At 42.0% G+C, this 23,047-nt stretch overlaps 2 protein-coding genes across 24 annotated transcripts in view; one reads left to right on the forward strand and one right to left on the reverse strand.

The window, feature by feature from the left end:
• The window catches only part of TMEM68 (transmembrane protein 68), a 38,650-nt gene extending 35,206 nt beyond the window's left edge, over positions 1-3,444 (reverse strand). For 13 of the 20 annotated variants that reach the window (XR_013527838.1, XR_013527839.1, XR_004735515.3 and 10 more), the window contains exon 1: positions 3,299-3,444. The gene's annotated coding sequence lies outside the window, so the exon portion shown is untranslated. The remainder of the gene's footprint in view (positions 1-3,298) is intronic. The other 7 variants (XR_013527837.1, XM_035277512.3, XM_078352497.1 and 4 more) reach the window with 1 other exon arrangement.
• Positions 3,445-3,517: 73 nt separating this feature from the next.
• Positions 3,518-23,047, forward strand: part of TGS1 (trimethylguanosine synthase 1) — a 56,859-nt gene continuing 37,329 nt past the window's right edge. For 3 of the 4 annotated variants that reach the window (XR_013527835.1, XM_008982649.5, XM_002758906.6), the window contains exons 1-5: positions 3,518-3,794; positions 14,614-14,678; positions 17,748-17,920; positions 18,269-19,094; positions 22,079-22,196. Coding sequence is in view for 3 of the 4 variants with exons in the window: in XM_008982649.5 (XP_008980897.4) it covers positions 3,691-3,794; positions 14,614-14,678; positions 17,748-17,920; positions 18,269-19,094; positions 22,079-22,196 (1,286 nt within the window). In the remaining variant the exon portion in view is untranslated. The remainder of the gene's footprint in view (positions 3,795-14,613; positions 14,679-17,747; positions 17,921-18,268; positions 19,095-22,078; positions 22,197-23,047) is intronic. The other variant, XM_017965346.4, reaches the window with a different exon arrangement.

Below are 23,047 nucleotides of genomic sequence, written 5' to 3' on the forward strand. Positions count from 1 at the left end.
TTTCCATTACACTTTCTTTGATATATCTCTCTTTTCCTCTCTTGACAGAGTCTGAAAATATTCAGATTGCAATTTCTGTCTACCCTATACTTTTGCCTGGCCCTTCTCCTTCCCCCTCAATTTACCTTGGGATGTAACTGACTCCTTATTACTTTATTTTAATCCAAGAAAAATGACATGGGCTGAGCGTGGTGGCTCATGCCTATAATCCCAACACGTTTCAAGGCCAAGACAGAAGGAAGGACTGCTTGAGTTCAGGAGCTTGAGATTAGCCTGCGGACAACATAGTGAGACACTGTCTCTACCAAAATTAAAACTTCGCCATGTATGGTGGCACGTTCCTGCAGTGGCAGCTACTTGGGAGGCCAAAGCAGGAGGATTGCTTGAGCCTGAGAAGTCACGGCTACAGTGAGCTACGATGATCACACCACTGTACTCCAGCCTGGGGAACAGAGCAAGACCCTGTCTCAGAGGGAAATAATAAGCCTTATGTATTGAATGTATTAGGTGTTTTGGGGGAAATACAATATCTTAGTTACCAAAATTCCAGGTTATTTTCTATAAAATAACCCCCACCCCGCCTCTACAAATCTAAAATAAAGTCTTATGCATCACATATGAAGTAGCTTAATTGCCCATCTGGAAATCATGTAACTTAAGTAAAAACAAATTGAGAAGGCCAGGAGCGGTGTCTCATGCCTGTAATCCCAGCACTTTGAGAGGCCAAGGCGGGCAGATTACCTGAGGTCGGGAGTTAGAGATCAGCCTAACATAGGGAAACCCCATCTCTACTAAAAACTCAAAATTAGTCCGGTTTGTGGCTCATGCCTGTAATCTCAGCTACTCGGAGGCTGAGACAGAAGAATCACTTGAACGTGGGAGGCAGAGGTTGCAGTGAGCCAAGATCATGCCACTGCACTCCAGCCTGGGCAACAAGAGTGAAACGCCGTCTCAAAAAAAAGAAAGTTGACAAGCTCAAATATCATCATATTGACATTGATGGTGAGGATAATGGACGGACCTTATAGACGTTTAAAATCAGAGTATTTCAGAAACTGATAAATCAGAATAGAGAACTTTTTGGTTTTCAATAAAACACTTAAAAAACTGTATCTGGGCTGGGCGCGGTGGCTCAAGACTGTAATCCCAGCACTTTGGGAGACCGAGGCGGGTGGATCACGAGGTCAACAGATCGAGACCATATTGGTCAACATGGTGAAACCCCGTCTCTACTAAAATTACAAAAAATTAGCTGGGCACGGTGGTGTGTGCCTGTAATCCCAGCTGCTCGGGAGGCTGAGGCAGGAGAATTGCCTGAACCCAGGTGGCGGAGATTGCAGTGAGCCAAGATCGCGCCATTGCACTCCAGCCTGGGTAGCAAGAGCGAAACTCCCTCTCAAAAAAAAACAAAAAAAACTGTATCTATTTTAGGCTGGACTCAGTGGCTCATGCCTATAATCCTAACACTTTGGGAGACTGAGGCAGGCAAATCAATTGAGCCCAAGGATTCAAGACCAGTCTGGGCAACAGGGCAAAACTTTGTCTCTACACAACACGTGTACACACACACACATAATTAGGTAGGCATGGTGGCATGCCTGTAGCCCCAGCTACTCTGGAGGCTGAGGTGGGAGAATTGCTTGAGTACAGGAGGTGGAAGTTGCTGTGAACCAAGATCACGCCACTACACTCCAGCCTGGGCGACAGCAAGACCCTGTCTCAAATAATAATTATAAATTTTAAAAAGAAATTATATCTATTTTGAACACCTATTACCAGTGCTTTTCCATTTTACATTCAGTATATAAGCCACACTGAGAACATTCTGAAAATGCCAATTAAAATATATAGTCTGGGAAATACAAGATTTCCTGTTTCCTTTCTGCATATTTAATAATGGTTTAATAGGAGCACAGCACTCAGTTTTACTGAATAGGGCTTCTACTTCAAATCATGAATAAAGCTGCTTTAATATTGTCAACATAGCTGGTAAATCGAATCCTTTTAGCTTTAATACCTTTTTGCTTTCAAGCTTTAAACTCGAGGTTCTGACACAAATTACCCTTCAAGACTTTTTTTCAATCCTAGAATGCCCAACGTCTAGCTAAAATCTTCCATTCTATTTCATAATTACTGTTCTACCCTTATTATCGTAAGCCAGCTACTCATCCCAGTAATGCTGCACATCTATGCCGGTATATCTGTAACTGTGCAGCACTCTTACCTTCTTGAATCACCAAAATCAGCCTATCTCTGACCTCAAAGCAGGGCAGCAGTATGAATAAACATTTGAAAAACTAACTAGTAAATGTGGCCAAAGTACTAGTGGCCATTCAAAATGTCTGAATTTTAGCTCAGTTTTTATATAGTTCTAAAGAAGTACCAATACTATTTTGACATTTCGTAGCACAAACCACGTCCTAAGCGCTACAACTTTCAAGTCTGAGCTTGTCTCTGAAGAAGTTTCCGGGCAGCGGCCATGAATACCACATGCCAAATACCAACTGCTTTTTACAGATCCAGCAGTGCTGCTGTTCCCGTTTTCTCCATCCTATTTATGTGCACATGAACGTATTTTTCTTATTAATTAGCAACTTCAAGGCAGAGACCTGTTTTACGGGCTGCAAACCCCAGGGACTGAGACAGCCCTTGGCGCCTACAAGGTCCAAACCGACTCAAACTATTAATAGCACAAAGGAAAGGTGTGATATACATTGTTTCGTTTAGTCCTCCCTGCAGCCTCATGTAGTAGTTACTATTTATCATCCCCATTTCACAGATGATCAAAGTGAGGCGTAGAAACGTGTAGCCTGCCCAGGTCACACGGGTAGGACCAGGATTCCAAGCCTGATAGGTCTGGATGCGAACGCTCTACCCACACGGCCTTCCCCCTACATTTTCGGGATCACCACACACTTCCCCTCGGCTTTTCCACCGGAGGCTCGATGTGGGTCCCGGAACCAGCGAAGCTATGGGGCAAGCCTAGAGGCCTCTAGAGATGCTGAAGACGCCTCGCCCCACCAGCTGCGTTAGGAGGAAACGCGCAGAACTGAAGGTTTCAGGGCGCGAGAGGAGAGGGGCGAGGAGAGCAGGTTCGTTTGACCCAGAGGAGGGAGGATCTCCAGACCTAGCCACTTTGGCGCCCGGGTGGGAAACGGAGCTCGGCGGGAAACCGAGCCTGGCCGCACAGAAACGGGATTCCGAGGCGGCTCCCTGGAGACTGGACGCGCGCGGCCTCCGCCTGTCCCAACCCCGCGAACCCAGACGCCGGGCTGAAGGAGCGCGAGGACCGACGCACCTCGGATAGGCGGGGGCAGGGGCAGCTCTCCTTTACCCTAGAGCGGCGACAGGAGCTCTTCGGGGGCTCAGAGGCCGAAGGGGCGGACAGATTTGCGCGGCGGATCCCTCCTAAGCAACCTGTGCGGAAGAAGACAAGCGGAGGCTGTAGCCCGGGACGCGATGTGGGTGACACTGCCCGTGGTCCCGCCCCTTCCCGTGGCCGCCCGGATCCACTTCCGGCGGCGACAGCGGCGTCCGGGCTAGCTTCCTGCGCGAGCCGTCAGGGGCTAGTTCCTAACTCCTCACCCCGGGCTTGCTGGCGAGGTCTCATTTAGGTCTCCAGGGGCCCAGCCGAGGCCCGGGAGGCGCGACCCGGGCTGCATACGGCACAGCTGCCTCCAAAGTGGTAAAATGTGCTGCGAGAAGTGGAGCCGCGTGGCGGAAATGTTTCTCTTCCTTGAAGACCGGGAGGAGGAATGTAAGATCCTGTGCCTTTGCTCCAGGGCATTTGTAGAGTAAGTAGCAACGATGGTCTCTTCATTTTCTAGCACCGTCATTACCAGAAATGTAGGTGTTGCAAACGTGGTTGTAATTGATCCCTAAAACCAGCCAGAGCATCTGACCCTTGGGCAAGGGGATCTTTAAGAAAAACAAAAAACCTTCAGACATGACGAAGTGGTCGCCCACTGCCGTTACTTTTGAGTGAAGGACTTCATCTACTTGGTAGGCTGCTATGAAAAAATGGGGTGGGCGCTATATGTCATCTCACATTTGTAAATCCAGAGGGCATTTAAAAATTGGGGGAAAGCGACATGTAAAATGAAATCTTTAGTGGGTATGATGTCATAAAGTGAAAGTTTAAAGTTGGGCGGCTTGCTTTGGTTGACATCTTTTTTAAAACCTGAAAATCTGCTTAAGCCCAAATGCACATAATTAAAACTTCAAACTATTTGAAATAAAAGACTTAGCTATATTTACATCCGTTTTTGTGGTATCTTTATTTTGGGGAAATCCTTGTTTCAGATAAAAAAAATGCTCTGCTTGGAAAATAGCTAGAATGCAGGAAAAATACCGCCAAAGTTGAATTCTAGGAATTGTTTTCTTTATATTAGATGCGTGAATTGCTGGGTACAGTGGCTAACGCCTGTAATCTCAGCACTTTGGGAGGCGGAGGCGGGCGGATCACGAGGTCAGGAGTTCAAGACCAGCCTGGCCAACATGGTGAAATTCCGTCTCTACTAAAAATAGAAAAATTCACTGTGCATGGTGGTGCACGCCTGTAATCCCAGCTACTCAGGAGGTTGAGGCAGGAGAATTGCTTAACCAGGAGCATCATTGCTTGACTGTGACCCGGGAGGCAGAGGTTGCAGTGAGCCAAGATCCCGCCACCACACTCCAGCCTGGGCTACAGAGCAAGACTGTCTTAAAAAAAAAAAAATGCGTGATTTAAGCCACTTGAATTTTGTTTTCATCTCTAAAACGGGTATATTTAATCTAACGTGCTTATTTTATTACAGTTAAATCCTGTGGGAGTGAATTTTATGTGATGGACTTTTAATATAATTTAATATAGTCAGATTTAACTTTCAAGAAATTTCATTTTTCTCATGTAATTTTGTCGAGTGATTTGAAAACACAAAAAGAAGTTAAACATGTTAAGTTTAATGTTAAAAGTATTGTTGCCTTTTTAGTCCGGCATGCATGTAATCATACAATCATTCAGAAAATGTTTTTTGTGGCCCCGCGCGGTGGCTCAAGCCTGTAATCCCAGCACTTTGGGAGGCCGAGGCGGGTGGATCACGAAGTCAAGAGATCGAGACCATCCTGGTCAAAATGGTGAAACCCCGTCTCTACTAAAGATACAAAAAATTAGCTGGGCATGGTGGCGCGTGCCTGTAATCCCAGCCACTTGGGAGACTGAGGCAGGAGAATTGCCTGAACCCAGGAGGCGGAGGTTGCGGTGAGCCAAGATCGCGCCATTGCACTCCAGCCTGGATAACAAGAGCGAAACTCCGTCTCAAAAAAAAAAAAAAAAAGAAAAGAAAATGTTTTTTGCGCTCCTGTGTATCAAATATGCTGGTAGGCAGAGTTTACTTGCAGCAAAGAAGATGAATTTTAAGACAGCTGGTTACATGATTACTTGGTTGGTTATAGTTATAAGCGCTATGAGAGAGAAGTGCGGGATGCTGTGAAAACAAGTAACCTTTCTCCAAGGGTCACAGAGGTTTCTTTGAGGAAGTAGCTCTTGGAAAGAGGTCTGAGGGAAATAGATTGGGGTAAGTTTCAGTGGGAAGAAGCATTCTCTGCAGGCTCAATTCAGTAAAGGCCTTGAGGGACGGAGAAAGCCTGTGAAACTGAACAAAATGGCAAGGAGGGAAGGCACGGTGGTGCACACCTGTAATCCCAGCACTTGGGGAGGCTAAGGAGAGAGGATTGCTTGAGCCCAGAAGTTGGAGACTAGCCTGGGCAATATAGGAACACCTCATCTGTACTGTAATTTTTTTAATAATTAGCCAGTGGTGGTGGCACATGCTTGTAGTCCCAGCTACTCCAGAGACTTAGGCCGGAAGATCTCCTGAGCCCAGGGGATCCAGGCTGCAGTTAGCCATAGTTGTGCCGGGATGACAGAGCAAGACCCTGTCTCAAAAAAAAAAAAGAAAAGAAATGACTGGGAAAGAAAGAAGATAAGGTGGGCAGGGTAGGCCGGGTCAAAACATGCAGGACTTTGTTGACCGTAGGAAAACGTTTAGCTGGGGAATGTCGTGATCAGATTTGCATACTTAAAATACTACTGGGGCGGGGCGCCATGGCTGACGTCTGTAATACCGACGCTTGGGAAGCCAAGGCAGCGCGGATCACGAGGTCCAGAGATGGAGACCATCCTGGCCAACATGATTAAACCCCATCTCTACTAAAATACAAAAAATTAGCCAGGCGTAGTGGTGCATGCCTGTAGTCCCAGCTACTAAGGAGGCTGAGGAAGGGAGGCAGAACTTGTTACATTGAGCCGAGATCGCGCCACTGCACTCCAGCCTTTCGACAGAGCAAGACTCCATCTCAAAAAATAATAATAATAAATAAAATACTACTCTGACAGAAGTGTGGAGGATCATTTAGAGGAAGAGAATCACTTAAGACCATTATTTAAGCAAGAGATTACAGTGGCTTGGATTAGGATGGATGGCAGTGGAAATAGAGAAAGGGGAAAGATAGGAGAAAATTTGTTGGGGGTGGGGATTGAATTGGAAGTGGGGGAATGAAGGAAAGATTAAAGGATGGCAAGGAGAACATTAGGTTAAGCGTATCTCCCTGGGTTTCTAGCTTGTATTGCTGCCTTTCACTGGGGAAGGGATCACTGGAGAATCATGGGTTTTATTTTGGGTCAGCAGAGAAGAGATCATGAGTTTGATTTTGTACATTTTGATTTTGAGGTGCCTGTGAGATAACCAAGGATAGATGACACAAGCACTTCGATATATTGATTTTGAGCGCTGGAGAAGTCTAGACTAGTTTTTAAAACCTGAGCTGTTTAGCCTTAGATAGTAATTGAACTCATTTACCGGGTGGGATCCATCTTTGAAGAATTCCAACATTTTTTTAAAGACAAGAAGAGGTGGATTAACTAGGAAACAGAAGGCAAGCCCAAGTACACTGTCACCAGGTGTTTCAGTGAAGGTGTATTAAAATGTCACTGGAAAGCTATTAAAATGTCAAGCAAAATGAGGGCTAAAAGGTATCCACTAGGGGAGTGGGACGTCCGGATTCTGAGTGGTAACCTTTATCGTGACAGCGGCGAACAAAGAGAATTAAATATGGCTGATGTTGAGAAAGGCAAGAGGATTTTTGTTCAGAAGTGTGTCCAGGGCCACACCGAGGAAAAGGCAGGCAAGCACAAGACTGGGCCTCATCTCCATGGTCTCTGGGCGGAACACAGGTTGGGCGGATGGGTTCTCTTACACCTAGCCAGTAAGAACAGAGGCATCACCTGGGGAGAGGATATGCTGATGAAGTATTTGGAGAATCCCAAGAAGTACATCCCTGAAACAAAAATTATTTTTGTCGGCATTAAGAGGAAGGGAGAAAGAGCAGAGCTGATAGCTTATCTCAAAAAAGCTACTAATGAGTAATAATTGGCCACTGCCTTATTTATTACAGAACAAATGTCATGACTTTTCTATGTGTACCGTACTTTACTAGATCTCATACACCGGAATTTACATCATGAATGACTGACAGAATATTTTGTTGGGCAGTCCTGATTTAAAACTTAAGACTGGCTTGTGGTTAAATGAATACGTTCAGTTTTTTAATTTTAATAGTAATTCCAATTTAGTAAATGCTATCACTGTTTACCCCTTCTAAAGATATGCTTAGCCTTCTTTAGTAATGTTAAACTTTTCACAGATGGTGATCGCCATCTTAAAACTTACTGGAGATTGGTTTTATATTTAGATTTATATAACTAGTTATATGAATATATTTAAATATGGGGAAATTCCTTCAGAGTCTCAGAACCAAGCAAGATTCACCTGTGTTTTGTGTTCATTTGTCTCTTAAAGGCAAAGGTTGAAGATAAATGGGTAGCAATTGCTACTTTATATTTTTGACCTTAACTATGCCAGTCTAATTAGAATTCACTGTATTTAAAATGGTTCCTCTTACATATTGAAAGGCATTTTAGTGTGGTTTATGTGTAATATCAAAAATTATTTAACACTTAACACATTTTATAGATGATCTATAAGGTCACATGCTTTTAAAATAGTAGCCAACTAAATTTCACTCTTGGGTTCTTTCCAATCTAAGTCAAAGTAAGTTATGATTTAGGGTTGTCTGTAGCCATTCAGAAACAAAACTGTACAACTGCTGTGTATTTGTGATTGAAAATGGTGCTTTTGCCAACTTAAAAGAAGGATTAAAGTAGAGGAGATATACACATAATTTAAAAATTATGTGTGATCATATGACTTAAGATAATCAAAAAGAAAACCACAGATCATGGGGAGAAAAAAAGAACTATCCACTAGCATTGACAAAACCCCTTGGATTGATCGATGACTTATTAAGTACCACCACCAATTGTTTTACGTTTTGTACTGACAGAGACTCACCTTAACCAAACTTTACATAGCTTCCTCCAAGCTCTCCTTTTGATTAGGCCTTGTCATTTGGGAGTCATTTGGGACTTATGGTCAGCCTGTCTGGCTCAGTTTTAACAAGAATCCTTCTAAGTCCATTAGTTTTGTTTGTTTGTTATTTTTTGAGGGGTGGGTTGTTCTTGGATTTTGTTTTTGTTTTGTTTTGTTTTTGGGGGTGTTTTTTTGAGATTGGGTATCACTTTGTCACCCAGGCTGGAGTGCAGTGGTGCAGTCATGGCTCACTGCAGCCTCAACTTCCCTTACTCAAGCAAGCCCCTTAATAGCTGGGACCACAGGTATGCATCACCACATCTGCTTAATTCTTTTTTTTTTGTTTTTTGTAGAGACAGCGATCTCGCCTTGCTGCCCAGGCTGGTCCGGAACTCGTGGGTACAAACAGTATTTCCCACCTCAGCCTCCCAAAGTGCTAGAATTACAGGTGTGAGCTGCTGCACCCAGCCTAGACCTAAGTTTTAACAAGAATCCTGCTAAGTCTGTTTAGCGAGAGTCTTCCCACCCTTAGTATCTGATCACTCTGGAGGAGCAACAATCCCCCCACCCTGGATATCTCTTAGTAATTTTCCATCCGCTGACCGTGCCTCCTGCATTCTGCCCATTGACTGCCTTCAGCTGCCTTTGCTGTATTTGGAGTTGAACAGAATTTCCTTCTCCTGTTGCCATTATTTTTTTTTTCTTTTTTGAGATAAGAGTCTCACTCTGTCGCCCAGACTGGAATGCAGTGGCATGATCTTGGCTCACTGCAATCTCTGCCTCCTGGGTTCAAGCAATTCTCTTGCCTCAGCCTCCTAAGTAGCTGGGATCACAAGAGTGCACCACCATACCCTGCTAATTTCTGTATTTTCAATAGAGTTGGTGTTTTACCTTGTTGGCCAGGCTGGTCTCAAACTCCTGACCTCAGATGATCCACCTGCCAAAATGCTGGGATTACATGCATGAGCCACCATGTCCGGCTACCATTATGTTGATTCCTACCATGATTGTCCTAAATAAAGCCTTTCTTTACCATTTTAACAAGTGTCAGAATAATTTTTCTTTTTTAAAAAAATTCTTTTCATTTAAGCCTTTCAGCAGCCCTGTGAGGTATGTCTTGTTATCTTCACTTTCCTCAAGTAGAAAATTGAGTCTTGGCTGAGTGTGATGGCTCACACCTGTAATCCAAGCACTTGGGGAGGCTGAGAAGGGCAAATCGCTTGAGCCCAGAGTTCAATACCAGTCTGGGCAACATGGCAAAACCCCATCTCTACTAAAAATAGAAAAAATTATCCAGGCATGTGGGGTACTCCTGTAGTTCCAGCTATTCTGGAGGCTGAGATAGGAGGATCACCTGAGTTTGGGAGATGGAGGCTGCAGTGAGCCATGATCATACCACTGTACCCAGTCTGGGTGACAGAATGAGACCCTATCTGAAAGAGTCTCCATAGTGGCCTAAAAAAATCACATAGCCAGTAAATGGCACCCTTGGAATTCATGTATGACATGAGAGCCTTTCTACTACGCTACCAGTTGGCATAAAACATGAGTTTATTGAATCTCCCTCATCAAGGTATTTAAGTAGTCTAAAGTCATTAGAACCACTGGTGTCCTGTTAACATACTTTAGCATTAATACAGATTCATGGAGATAGAGGACGATTCTGGAAACTGAAGAGCCCACCTCTGATCATACTCATGTGACAGTGTCTGGTGGTGATCTCTAGTCTTTCACATATGATGCAACAAAATTATTTTATGTGTTTTCCCTCCACCAGGTTCCTGAGCCAGAATTTAAAAGAGTGGTGACCTTATAGACAGCATATCTGTCTGCTCTTACAAAAATCACCTGTGTGGCCTTGGGCAAGTCACATAATTCTGTGATCCCCTTTGAACACTTTCAGAAAGTGTTCCTTTCCCTTTTACTACTTGAAAATGAAGCTGATTCAGTTTCTTTGCAAAAGAGGAATTGCTACTTGTACTTCAGAGATTTCCAAGAACCTTTTACTCAGCTTTTATTTCAGTTGCCCCAAGTGTCAGGTGCTGCAGTAGAAAGATGACAGGCATCATGGTGATGATTGCTGTATTCAGTGATAAGAGGATGAGCATTCAGGTGGCTGCTTAGTCAGTCAGGACTCTAAGGAGAGCAGTATCTTAGTGAGAATACTACAATCAGGTTAGGTCTCCTGCTTTACAATTCAAGTCAGCAGTTAAGGTTTATTTAGTCCTTACATATGCCAGGTCCAGAAATTACAAGAGATCCTGTCTGTGTTTTTGAGGTCATCATTTCATCCAGTCATTATTGCTCTGTGCATTAAGTTACTGATCGGACTCAGACTGCTTTAGAGAATACTTGCAAGTATAATGGAAATACTTCAAATGCCAAGCATTAGAAATACATCATTCCTGGTGATGCATGCTGTTAGAGTGAAAGTTTTAAGTAAGAAACAGTTTCCATAAAAATTTAAGAGCTGGTATTCTCTTGTTGCTGATCTTTCTGCCTCAAATTATCAGTAGCTTTGGAACATACTAGTAATAACCTTGGACATCTGACTTCCCTCTCACCCAGGAAGAAAGGTCTTTCTGCCACTTTCTCAGGACCTGACCTGTTAAGCTGGGCCTATCCTCCAGAAGGCTTACAGGCTAGCACGGTGGTAGGACCAAGAAGCTCACTAGAAGATAGTACCGGGCTCTGTGTAGAAGATGCAGGCCAAAGGAGAGTCACCTTGCAGTCAGCGGCAGCCAAGGCTACATGCTGAATTCACGGCCCACAGTATGATTGGGTACTGATGTTACTTTTAGGAAGTGCCCTCCTTCTAAAAAAGGAGAGAGAAAATATAAGTTATGAAATGTAAAAAGTTGAGAAGATTTCTCATCTGGTACCTCCAGAAAATAATACACAATTGAATTTGAATCAAAATGACTTTTAAAACACTGTTTAATTACTATTTTTCGATTTCATTGAATTTAATCTTTTTGAACTGAAAAGTTTATTTACATTACAAATAATTTCATATGTATTCTTTTTTTTTTTTCTTTTTTTTAATTGAGACAGAGTCTTGCTGTTGCCCAGGCTGGCGTGCAGTGGCAACCTCTGCCTCCCAGGTTCAAGCAGTTCTCATGCCTCAGCCTCCCAAGTAGGGACTACAGGGGCACACCACCACACCCAGCTAATTTTTGTATTTGTAATAGAGACAGGGTTTCACCATGTTTGTCAGACTGGTCTCAAATGCCTAGCCTCAAGTGATTCACCCATCAGCCTCCCAAAGCGCTAGGATTATAGGCGTGAGCAACTATGCCTGGTATGGTCTTTATTTATTTGTTTGTTTTTGAAACAGAGGCTCTCTATGCTCCCCAGGCTGGAGTGCAGTGGCTTACTACAGCCTCAGCCTCTTGGGCTCAAGTGAGTCTCCCAGCTCCGCCTACCACGTAGCTAGAACCATAGGTGTGCACTATTACACCTGGCTAATTTTTTTTTTCTTGAGCTGGGGTCTGTTATGTTGCTCCGTCTGTTTTCAAACTCCTGGCCTCAAGCAGTCCTTCCTCCTCCACCTCCCAAACTGCTGGGATTGTAAGTGTGAGCCACCATGCCTGGCCCTTACAGATTCTTCAAACGTAGAAATTAGAAGCTACATTCTAAATTCAAAATTAGCGACCATGCCTGGCTAATTTTTGTGATTTTTGTAGAGATGGTGTTTCTCCATATTGTGCAGGCTGGTCTCACTGGACTCAAGCGATCTACCCACCTTGGCCTCCCAAAGTGTTGAGATTACAGGTGTGAGCCACCGTGCCTGGCCAGAATCCCTTACTCTTTTAGAGGCCACAGTCTAAGTTTCATGTGCTTACATTCTGTAGGATGACCTTGCATAACCTGGGTCTGTCTGATGTTTCATCATGAATAGTCGGGTCATGCCTTAGCAGGAATGCCACAAAGGATGCTGTGCCTAGCTCTGTTGTGGCCTCAGGAGGTACTTTTCGTAGACGGTATACCACCCTGGGTGATGTTGCCAGGTTTTCTGCTGTAAAAAGTCACAGTGGTTTGTTTTGTATTCGGTATTTTCTGGGGGCATATTCTGGTGTTATATTAGCATCCTATTTTCCAGTAAACCTATAAGCCCTGGCCTTCATTGATAACTTCCACCTGAATCAGCTACCTCTGTGAAGGATGCCTAGTGGTTTTTGTCTACTCTGCTCCTACTGCATTTATTAGTTAGCATTCTGTAAAGAACGCTTTCCCTTCTCTCCCCATATTCATTTGTTTTATGTTAACATGGAATCTAGATTCTTAGTTTACTCACAGGTTATATTCCATTACTAACGTTAATTTAGTGCTCACATTGTCTTTGATTTGGCCAATGGGGAACTCTTTGAAGTGGCTCCTGTGTCCTTTTGGTATTTCTAGTGTTCTTTGAGTGCATCCTAACCTTCTGGCATAAGATGACCCAGGTTTATCTTTTACAGTCCATGCTCCAACCTGGAATTGTCATTTCTCCAAGGTAGCTTGGTTTCTTTAGTGGAAAATAGTATTTAGAAACCAAAACCTGGGTGCTCATTGTGCTTATTGCTCCTGTGTCCTCTTAGTAAAGAGAGTTAAGCAGTGTATATATGTGTGTTTTACAACCGGACATGAATATGTCTGTATATGTGTGTATACATACATACACATATGTAACACTTTTAAAATTTTTTATGTCTGCTGTGTATATAAACTTAAATGCCATGGGTTGATAACAATACTTCTCATTTGGCCCAATACCTGACAGTTCTTTCTGGCGTTCCTTCCTATCAAATGATGTTTTGAGCCCATCTTGTTTTTAAATAAGTTTCTTCATTTCTATTAAAAATAAAAATAGAAAACAAAATTTTTTAATTTAAAAAAATGAAAATAAATTTTAAAGAATAAATTAAATAAGTAACCTTCAACAAGGAGAATCTTGGCTAACATTATCTTCAACATATTTACATACATGCTCATTGTAACCAACTTGCAACCATACTGGTCCTCTCCTCCACCTGACACCTCAGTGCCTCCTATCCTGAGGTGCTGATGGGCAGACCAGTGACGCTCTCTGTGCTTCTGCTCCCCACCCCACCCCCAGTGCCCGTGTTCTTGGGGACCTGAGGGCATGCTACAAAAGCACATTTGCACTTCACCCCCTTGCCTGTTCACCATCCTGCCGAGTCACCACCTACTTTACAATTCATACAATATCTCCAAAAAAGAAACAGGAGGATGTGAAATAGAGCAGGTACACTAGAATGTTATCTATATTTAGTTAAATGTATTGTAGCTTGTTAGAAAAGTTGCGTTAGCTTCCACTTGCAGTTGGCCTTATTGTGGCAGTTATAGTGGAGTTGATTACAGCTGAATTTATAGTCAGGAAGATCCTAAAAGCAAAATCTCACTTTTTTTTAAGTGTTCTGTTAGGTTTATTTTGGTAATACTCAGACCATGTCTACTATTCACAATGGATAGTTTGTCTTTTTAGCAAATGGATTGGGGTGTGCATATTGATTTATATGTATGTAAGCTAAATCTTCCCACTGTTATTTTATAGTCACAACAAAGTTTACAGAGCAGCCCATTGTTTATGTTTCATACGGAATATCAGATTCTTCCCCCAATGTCCAGGAGAAATGATACTTAATTTTTTTTTTTTTTTTGAGATAATGTTTTGCTCTTGTCGCCCAGGCTGGGGTGCAGTGGCATGATCTCAGCTCCCTGCAACTTCCACCTCCTGGGTTTAATCAATTCTCCTGCCTCAGCCTCTCCTGTAGCTGGGATTACAGACACCTGCCACCATGCCCAGCTAATTTTTGTGTTTTTAGTAGAGATGGGGTTTCATCATGTTGGCCAGGCTGGTCTCAAAAAACTCTTGATCTCAGCCTCCCAAAGTGCTGGGATTACAGGTGTGAGCCACTGTGCCCGGCCCTAATTTTAATAACTAGTAGTTATAGTAATAAATGTTATAATAAATGCTAAGTGGGTTAGGCATTATGCTAAATATTTACATATACTATCAGTTAGAATAGCTCCGTGAGAACTGTATTAATTGCCTCTACATTATATTATGGGTGAGGAAAATGTATTAACAAATGGCTTTTCTGTTTCATAAGCTTTTTAATCTATGATGGCTTCAGATTTCTTTCCCTCTAAACTTATGGCTTAATTCATTTCAATATGAACTGCTTAATCTGCTTCACAGGGATCGAAAATTGTACAATATGGGATTAAAAGGCTATTACATCAGAGACAGTGACAACAATTCAGGTAATCTAGTATACAATTATGTATGTAACCCTTTTTCGTTGAAATTAGCTATAATGTGTTAATTTATGTATGTTAAAATATTGTATTGATTTGTTAGCATAAAATATAAATGCCAATTAATTCTATAATCATAGACAATTTTATTTTTTTTATAACATGGTTTTGGAATGTCTATGAAAGCAGATCTTGTCTGTAGCTCCCATGATGACTTAATGTAGCCCTTTTTGCTCTGTGTAGTGTTCCTTCCCTATTTGCTACCATTACATAAGAGCAACCTGGAATTTGAAGCTTTGAAAAGTAGAGAATATGTGGTTTCTGGCTGGGCGTGTTGGCTCATTCCTGTAATCCCAGAACTTTGGGAGGCCAAGGCAAGCAGATCACTTGAGGTCAGGAGTACAAGACCATCCTGGCTAACATGGTGAAACCCTGTCTCTACTAAAAATACAAAAATTATTCAGTTGTGATGGTGGGCACCCGTAATCCCAGCTACTCAGGAGCTGAGGCAAGAGAATCCCTAGAACCCAGGAGGCAGAGTTTGCAGTGAGCCAAGATCACACCACTGCACTCCAGCCTGGGCAACAGAGCGAGACTCCATCTCCAATTTAGAATATATGGTTTCTTCATCAGAAGTGTATTATATAGGTAAATGCTACAGGATGAAAATTCCAGGTTAACATCTATAGTGTTTTGCCTGAAGTAAAGAGACTGTCATGTTGGTTAACTTTCCCAAAGAACAAATATAATTTATATGGTACATTGAGCCTTACCCTGGTCTTTCAAACTTCCCTACTGCATTTGTCCTTCCACATAGACCTTTTGTGTTTCTACACCTAGAGGAAATCATAGCATGGAGTTAGAAGCCAAAGTCAGCCCAAGTACACGTCATAGTTACCTTTGGAAATCCTTTAACTCTCACAGGATGGAACAAATTACTGTTGCTTTGGTTGATCACTGGTTAGAATGTTTGGTTTGTGTTTCAGTGCTGTGCTATATAGAGAAAGCTTCTATAAACACTACGTTCCCTGAGCATAAGAAAATATGCATACTGTGAAAGGAACGTAAAACTTAGCTTACTAATTTTCCCTGTTTTGCTGTCTCCTGAGCTTTCATAAATTTATTGAATGGAATAGTGAGTGCATTCCCCTTCATTATTTAGAAAGATATCTTTCTCCCTCTTTTAGTAGAATTTGCACACATGAGATTTCTCTCTTATCAGCTTCCTTTTGGCTATGTGAGATTTACTGTTCTGTTGCCTGAGATCATCAAGCTGGAGAGTACCCCAGCACAGTGCTAATTGAGTATGCTAATATGTAAAATGATTTTTGTTATCTCACATTTTAAACAGTTAATAGAGCACTTGAATGAGGTATGTTCAATTAGTGGTATAATTACTATTAGATAACCAATTTAGGATAAAGTAAAACTTACTTTGTTGTAGTAAATGGTTTTTCTATAACAATTAGACTCAGAGAGCTTGAAAATAATCCTCCAGTTCAGTGGATTTCAACCCTTTCTCTTTTTTGGAGAGAGAGAGGGTCTTGCTCTGTTGCCCAGGTGCCAATTACTTAAGCATTTTTCTCACCTCAGCCTCCCAAGTAGTGGGGACTACAGGCACCACCACACCCGGGTAGTTTATTTATTTGTTTGTTTTTTGTTTTTTGTAGAGACAGGCCCTTACTATGTTTCTCAGGCTTGTTTCAAACTCCTGGCCTCAAGCAGCCTCCCAAAATGCTGGAATTAGAGTTCATAAGCCACTGTGCCCAGCCTTCTCACCCCTCATGTTAATACCTCCTAAAGTAACTTCACAAATCACTGATTTTGTTCAGTAATTTTGCAGATAAAGAATGCAAACATATGGCCAAGCGTGGTGGCTCATGCCTGTAATCCCAGCACTTTGAGAGGCTGAGGTGGGCGGATCGCCTGAGGTTGGGTGGTCGAGACCAGCCTAACCAACATGGAGAAACCCTGTCTCTAATAAAAATACAAAATTAGCCCGACATGGTGGCACATGCCTATAATCCCAGCTACTTGGGAGGCTGAGACAGGAGAATCACTTGAACCTGGGAGACAGAGGTTGCGGTGAGCCAAGATCATGCCGTTACACTGCAGCCTGGACAACAAGAGCAAAACTCCTTCTCAAAAAAAAGAATGTGAATATATAAGTATTTTTTCCACAGAGCAGTGTTACATGGTCCTGTTCTCCCTCCTTTCCATCCTCAGTCTTTTGCATAAAGCCCAACACAGAGCAGATGCTCAGTAAGAGTAAGTTAAATGGGCAGCTGGATGAATAGTGACAGGCAGAGCCCAACGAGAAACTGTCTCTTGATTCTTCATTGGCTTTTTTTTGTTGCTAGTCCGTATTAGCATCATTTGGTTTTGTTTTTGGATGTGTTTTTGGGTTTCTTTTTTTTTTTTCTTTTTTGAGATAGGGTCTCTCTCTCTCAGCCAGACTGGTGTGCAGTGGCACAATCTTGTCTCACTGCAACTTCTGCCTCTCAGGTTCAAGCAGTTCTCCTGCCTCAGCCTCCCAAGTAGCTGGGATTACAGGCACCCACCACCATGCCTAGCTAATTTTTGTATATTTGGTAGAGACGGGGTCTCACCCTGTGAGACAGGCTGGTCTCAAACTCCTGATCTCAAGTGATCTGCCTGCCTCGGCCTCCCAAAGTGGTGGGATTACAGGCGTGAGCCACCATGCCTAGCATACCATCAGTTGTGGGGGTCTTTCTTTTTTTCCTTTAAACATTGTAACATTTGTAGGCTAGCCAAGGTGGTGTGCAACTGTAATCCTAGCTGCTTGTGAGGCTGAGGCAATAGGACTGAAAGAGCCCAGGAGTTCAAAGCTTTTTAGTGCATTATGATCACACCTGTAAATAGTCATGTTCCAACCTGGGCAGTATTGTGAGACTCCGTCTCTAAAAAATTTTTAAAAAGTGTAACATTTGCATACCTTTATTTTGGGTAGGTCCTATAATCAGTCACTCTGCATCTCAGGTTCTTTAAAATGAGAATAAGAAAACCTGCCTCTTAAGTTTTCCTAAAAACTAAGCTAAGAAATGCTGTCTATAGGAGACCAGGCGACAGAAGAGGAGGAAGGTGATTATTCCTGTGGTACTGCAGAATCACACGACAGCAAAGGTCTAGACCTAGATGGAAATGAGCTTGACTCTGAGGCCGAACTCATGAGAAGTATGGGATTGCCACTTCAGTTTGGTAGGGTATCTGCACATAAGAATTTTGAGGTAAATATTAATTAACTTTTATTATTTCTATCTCTTAGTTTTTTAAAATAAAATATTGCAAAGAATTACTTTTATCAGATAAATGCATTCACGATTGGCACTTTCTGCCTCTTTTAAGTGTATGTATTTATTTATAAATTAACCAGAACTGCAAGTCATAATATGTCGCATGTGTGACTGTTTCTCCTCTTGGAAGCTTAGGTAGTAAATCACTTTTTTGTGGAGCTAAAAACCCACAGACTTTGAGAGTATTTTGTTTAATTTACTGTCAAAATAGATGTGGATTCTACTTTCTTTTATAGTTTATGAAGTGCATTTTATATTCAAGTTATCATTTATCTGATGTAGGTATCTACGAATACTAGAAATAAAGCTAAAATAAAAAAGAAAAAGAAACATCAAAAGAAATACTTAGATGAAATTATGCAAGAATCTTGGAGAAAAGAATATGAAGAAGGTGACATTTTGGCTTCAGATGATCCATCTTCAGTTGAACAGTGTGAGAACACCAGAAGATGTAAACTTCAAAGCAAAAAAGATACTGAGGTGGAAAATCATCCTGTTGAAAACACACTATCTCCAAAGCTAGACATTATGGAGAAATGGGAAAACTATTGGAATGAATATGGTGGAGGATTGTTGTGGCAAAGTTGGCAAGAAAAACATCCAGATCAAGCACTATCTTCTGAACCTTGGAACTTTCCTGATACAAAGGAAGAATGGGAGCAACATTATAGTCAACTTTATTGGTATTATTTGGAACAGTTTCAGTATTGGGAAGCTCAGGGGTGGACTTTTGATGCCTTGCAAAGCTGTGATACAGATGCTTACACATCTAAAACAGAAGCTGACAAGAAAGATGAAAATTGCACGAAAGTTGACATAGTAGTATCTTTTCCATCTACACCTGTTACGGTTCATAATGACAGCTCTGGTACAAGTGATAAGGATCATAGTGAAATACTTAATGGAATTAGTAACATAAACCTGAATTCAGAGGAAGTAGAACAGAGCCAGCTAGAGTCCTTTATAAGTCAGGATGGTCATCAACAGCTAAGTGAAGTTAGTTGTAGAAGAGAGTGCCCTGCGTCCAGCCAAAGTGAACCATGTAACGGAGGAACCAATGAGGAAAGCAACTTATCAGGAAATAGAAGCACAGACCCAGGAGCTCAGGGTAAGATTAACCAAGATTTATTCTGCCATGTAATGGTTAGCAAAATGAATTTATTTAGCAAAATAACTACTACTAATCCTTTATTGTAGAGTTAATACCAACTACATTTCCTATAATAATGAAATGATTTAATCCATTCTAATTTCATATCACAAGTTATATTTACCCTTTTAATAAGAATATTTTCATACAGTTCTCTAAAATATTATTCCTTCCTCTTGTACTTTGGTGGCTAATGAAGGAAAACTTGGAATCTCTTGAGAAATCTAATTTAGAGTGAGCTTGGAACTTTTAGTTTTACAGAGCAAATGAGTTTATAAGAGGCATGTTAGAAAGCAATTAAGGGCCAAGCGCAGTGGCTCACGCCTATAAATCCAGCCCTTTGGGAGGCCGAGGTGGGTGGATCACCTGAGGTCAGGAGTTTAAGACCAGCCTGACCAACATGGAGAAACTCCATCTCTAATGAAAATACAAAAAGAAATTAGCCGGGAATGGTGGTACATGCCTGTAATCTGAGCTACTTGGGAGGCTGAGTCAGGAGAATCGCTTGAACCCAGGAGGCAGAGGTTGTGGCAAGCTGAGATCTAGCCATTTCACTCCAGCCTGGGCAACAGGAAATAGGGTTCTGTCAGTTGATCCAATTAATGATACCAGGAAAATGGGAGAGGAGGAAATTTTTGTGACATCTGAATATCCTGAAATTTTGGCATCCTGATGTTACATGCTGGAGACATCTTTTTTCTCAGCCTTACTCCTTTGTGAAACAAATGGTTTTGATCTTTTACTTAAGAATCAGATTTGCTTCACTTCTCTGATTGCTAATAATACTTCATCTAGCTGAGAGTTTCTAAAGAGCTCTGTCAACTTGCTTTTTTCTCTATGCAATTCTTAGAGTGGAGCTCACCTCAGTACAACATTCTCATTTCTTTCTGTTTTGGTGTTATTTTTATCCGTCCTTATTTTTCTTTTTAAGATGGAGTCACTGTGACCCAGGCTGGAGTGTAGTGGTGCTATCTTAGCTCACTGCAACCTCCACCTCCCAGGCTCAAGCAATTCTCCTGCCCCAGCCTCTTGAGTAGCTGGGACTATGGCGTGTGCCACCACATCCAGTTAATTTTTTTTGTTTGTTTGTATTTTTAGTAGAGACGGGGGTCTCACCATGTTGGCCAGGCTGGTCTCAAATTCCTGACCTCAAGTGATCCTCCCACCTCAGCCTCCCAAAGTGCTTGATTGCAGGCGTTGAGCCACCATGCCCAGCCATCATCTTTTTTTATCTGAAGATTTTTTTTTTTATTTTTTTGAGATAGAGTTTTGCTCTGTTGCCACACTGGAGTGTAGTGGCACGATCTTGGCTCACTGCAACCTCCACCTCCTGGGTTCAAGCAATTCTCCTGCCTCAGCCTCCCAAGTAGCTGGGACTACAGGCGTGAGCTACCACACCCGGCTAATTTTTCTATTTTTAGTAGAGACAGGTTTCACCATGTTGACCAGGCTGGTCTCGAACTTCTGACCTCAGGTGACCTGCCCGCTTCAGCCTCCCAAAATGCTCTGATTACAAGTATGAGCCACTGTGCCTGGCCTAGCTGAAGATTTTATATTAACATTCTGATACTCTTCTATACTCTCCTGGTACCTTTCTGTACATATTTTCCACCATAAAGTTTATAATATACGTAATTGGGCATTGTACTGGCCTCTGACTTACAGTCTTATTTATCCTCTTTGGTTTTCTTCCCTCTTCTGTCTGCTTTTTTTTTTCTTGCCAAACGGTAATTCTCACAGTCTCTGCCTTCCGTTGCCTGTTCCCTTACTTGTGATTATAGATTGGCCATTTCTATAATTTAAGTCCAATTTGTCTGCCATCAGGATGAATTTGAGGGTTTTAGATTTTTATTTGTTTTAGATCATCCCTCGAGTTCGAAATTTAAGGTATTTGTTAGGCTTCTGTGTAAGTATGTTTTCTCCTCTTTGTGGTTGGTGCTCTTCTGAGAGAGTACCCTCACACAGTCAGAGTTTCCTGTCTACCCTGCAGACACCCCTTTCCTCCTGGTCTCACCTATCTGCTTTCTTCCAGTCTGACAAAGAACAAAGATTTGTGCCTCAGTTTTAACCACCGTAAGTTAAAGAACTCTTTTTAAAGGTAGTATTTAGTATTGTCTTTGTTACTCTCATTATTAATGTTACTTTTATACTACATTAAAGGCAAATGAAGAGTAATTCTTTTTAATCAATGCGATTATGCCATCTTTAGAGTCAGTTAAATTAAAATTCCGTAAGAATGACTGCTGACAGCTATCACAAAGGCAGCTTTGTGAGTTAGTTTGCGTAGATATGGGCAGCTATGAAGAAGTAGTTTTAGTTTGGGTTTTTTTTTAAGTAGTTAGATCATGGAAATATTTAAACCTGTTAAAAACTTTAGACAAATTACATTTAATAGTTTAATTGAGCAGAGAATGATTCTCGAATCAGGCAGCCCCAAGAGCCAGAATAGATTCAGAGCAGCTCCAGGGCTGCCACATCATGGGTATAACATTTATGGAAAGAGAAAGGAAAATGACGTACAGAAATGGAAGTGAGGTACAGAAACAGTTGGATTGGTTATAGCTCAGCTTTTGCCTTCCTTGAACATCGTTTGTACAGTTGGCTGCCTGTGATTAGCCGAAACTGTGCTTGGTACACAGTAGGTTGCAGTCTTTTTGTACAACCAATTAAGTTACAGTTCACTATGTATGGAGAAACCTTTAAACTGAGCTTAAAGTGTATACAGAGACAGCTTTAATCTAAATTTAACCTTATAGTTAGGATTTTTTAAATGCACAGATTCCGCATATAGACACACAAACAGATAGATGTGACCCGGCATTTCGATGCACATGTACAGTTCATTGCAGAAAAGGCGCTGAAATATTTTGATTGGCTTTACAAATAGCAGAAAAGTTGTTAAACCAAGGGAAAAACCTACTGCAGTATTTCTGCCTATTTAGGTTCACAGAAGTCTTCGGGGACAAACACAAGCCAAGTCAGACTACACGCCAGTGGTACTGATGGAGATGAAAGTGAGGAAGATCCACCTGAGCATAAGCCAGGCAAACTCAAGAGGAGGTAAGTTGCATGAGGCCCCTCTCACCACTGTGTGTTAGAGTAAGCATTTGTGTCTGTAAGCAAGTGGTTATTAAATGATTCTTAGGTTCACAACACTGGTAATCTTGTAAGAAGAGGCAGGTAAGATTCTGAACCTTTGGACCTGGACCTGTGGTCAAAGCCGAACTCTTCCACTCACAAACCCTAAGTACATTTACCTCTTTTTTTTTTTTTTTTTTAAGACATAGTCTCGCTTTATCATTCAGGCTGGAATACATGGCATGATCATAGCTCACTGTAAACTTGAACTCCTCAGCTCAATCGATCCTTCTGCCTCAGCCTCCTGAGTAGCTGGTACTACAGGCATGTGCCACCACTCCTGGCTAGTTGTTTCAAATTTTTTGTAGAGACAGGATCTCACTGTATTGCCCAGACTGATCTCAAACTCCTGGCCTCAAGTGATCCTCCTATCTTGACCTTCCAAAGCACTGGGATTACAGGTATGACCCACCACACCCAGCCTAAGTACATTTCTTAATTTCTCATCTATAAGATTGGGTTGATGCCTTTTTTGTGATCCTTGGGTAGACAGGAGCTAGCATATAATGTATTTGACATTTAGTAGCTCTCAGTAGATTATAACTTTTTTTTTTTGAGACACTCTTGCTCTGTCGCCCGGGCTGGAGTACAGTGGAGTGATCTCGGTTCACTGTAACATCTGCCTCCTGGGTTCAAGTGATTCTTCTGCCTCAGCCTCCCTCCAGTAGCTGGGATTACAGGCATGTGCCACCCACCCTGGCTAATTTTTGTATTTTTAGTAGAGACAGGGTTTCACCAGGTTGGTCAGGCAGGTCTCAAACTCCTGACCTCAT

The sequence above is a fragment of the Callithrix jacchus genome, chromosome 16 (assembly GCF_049354715.1).
Source record: "Callithrix jacchus isolate 240 chromosome 16, calJac240_pri, whole genome shotgun sequence".
Classification (NCBI taxonomy): domain Eukaryota; kingdom Metazoa; phylum Chordata; class Mammalia; order Primates; family Cebidae; genus Callithrix; species Callithrix jacchus.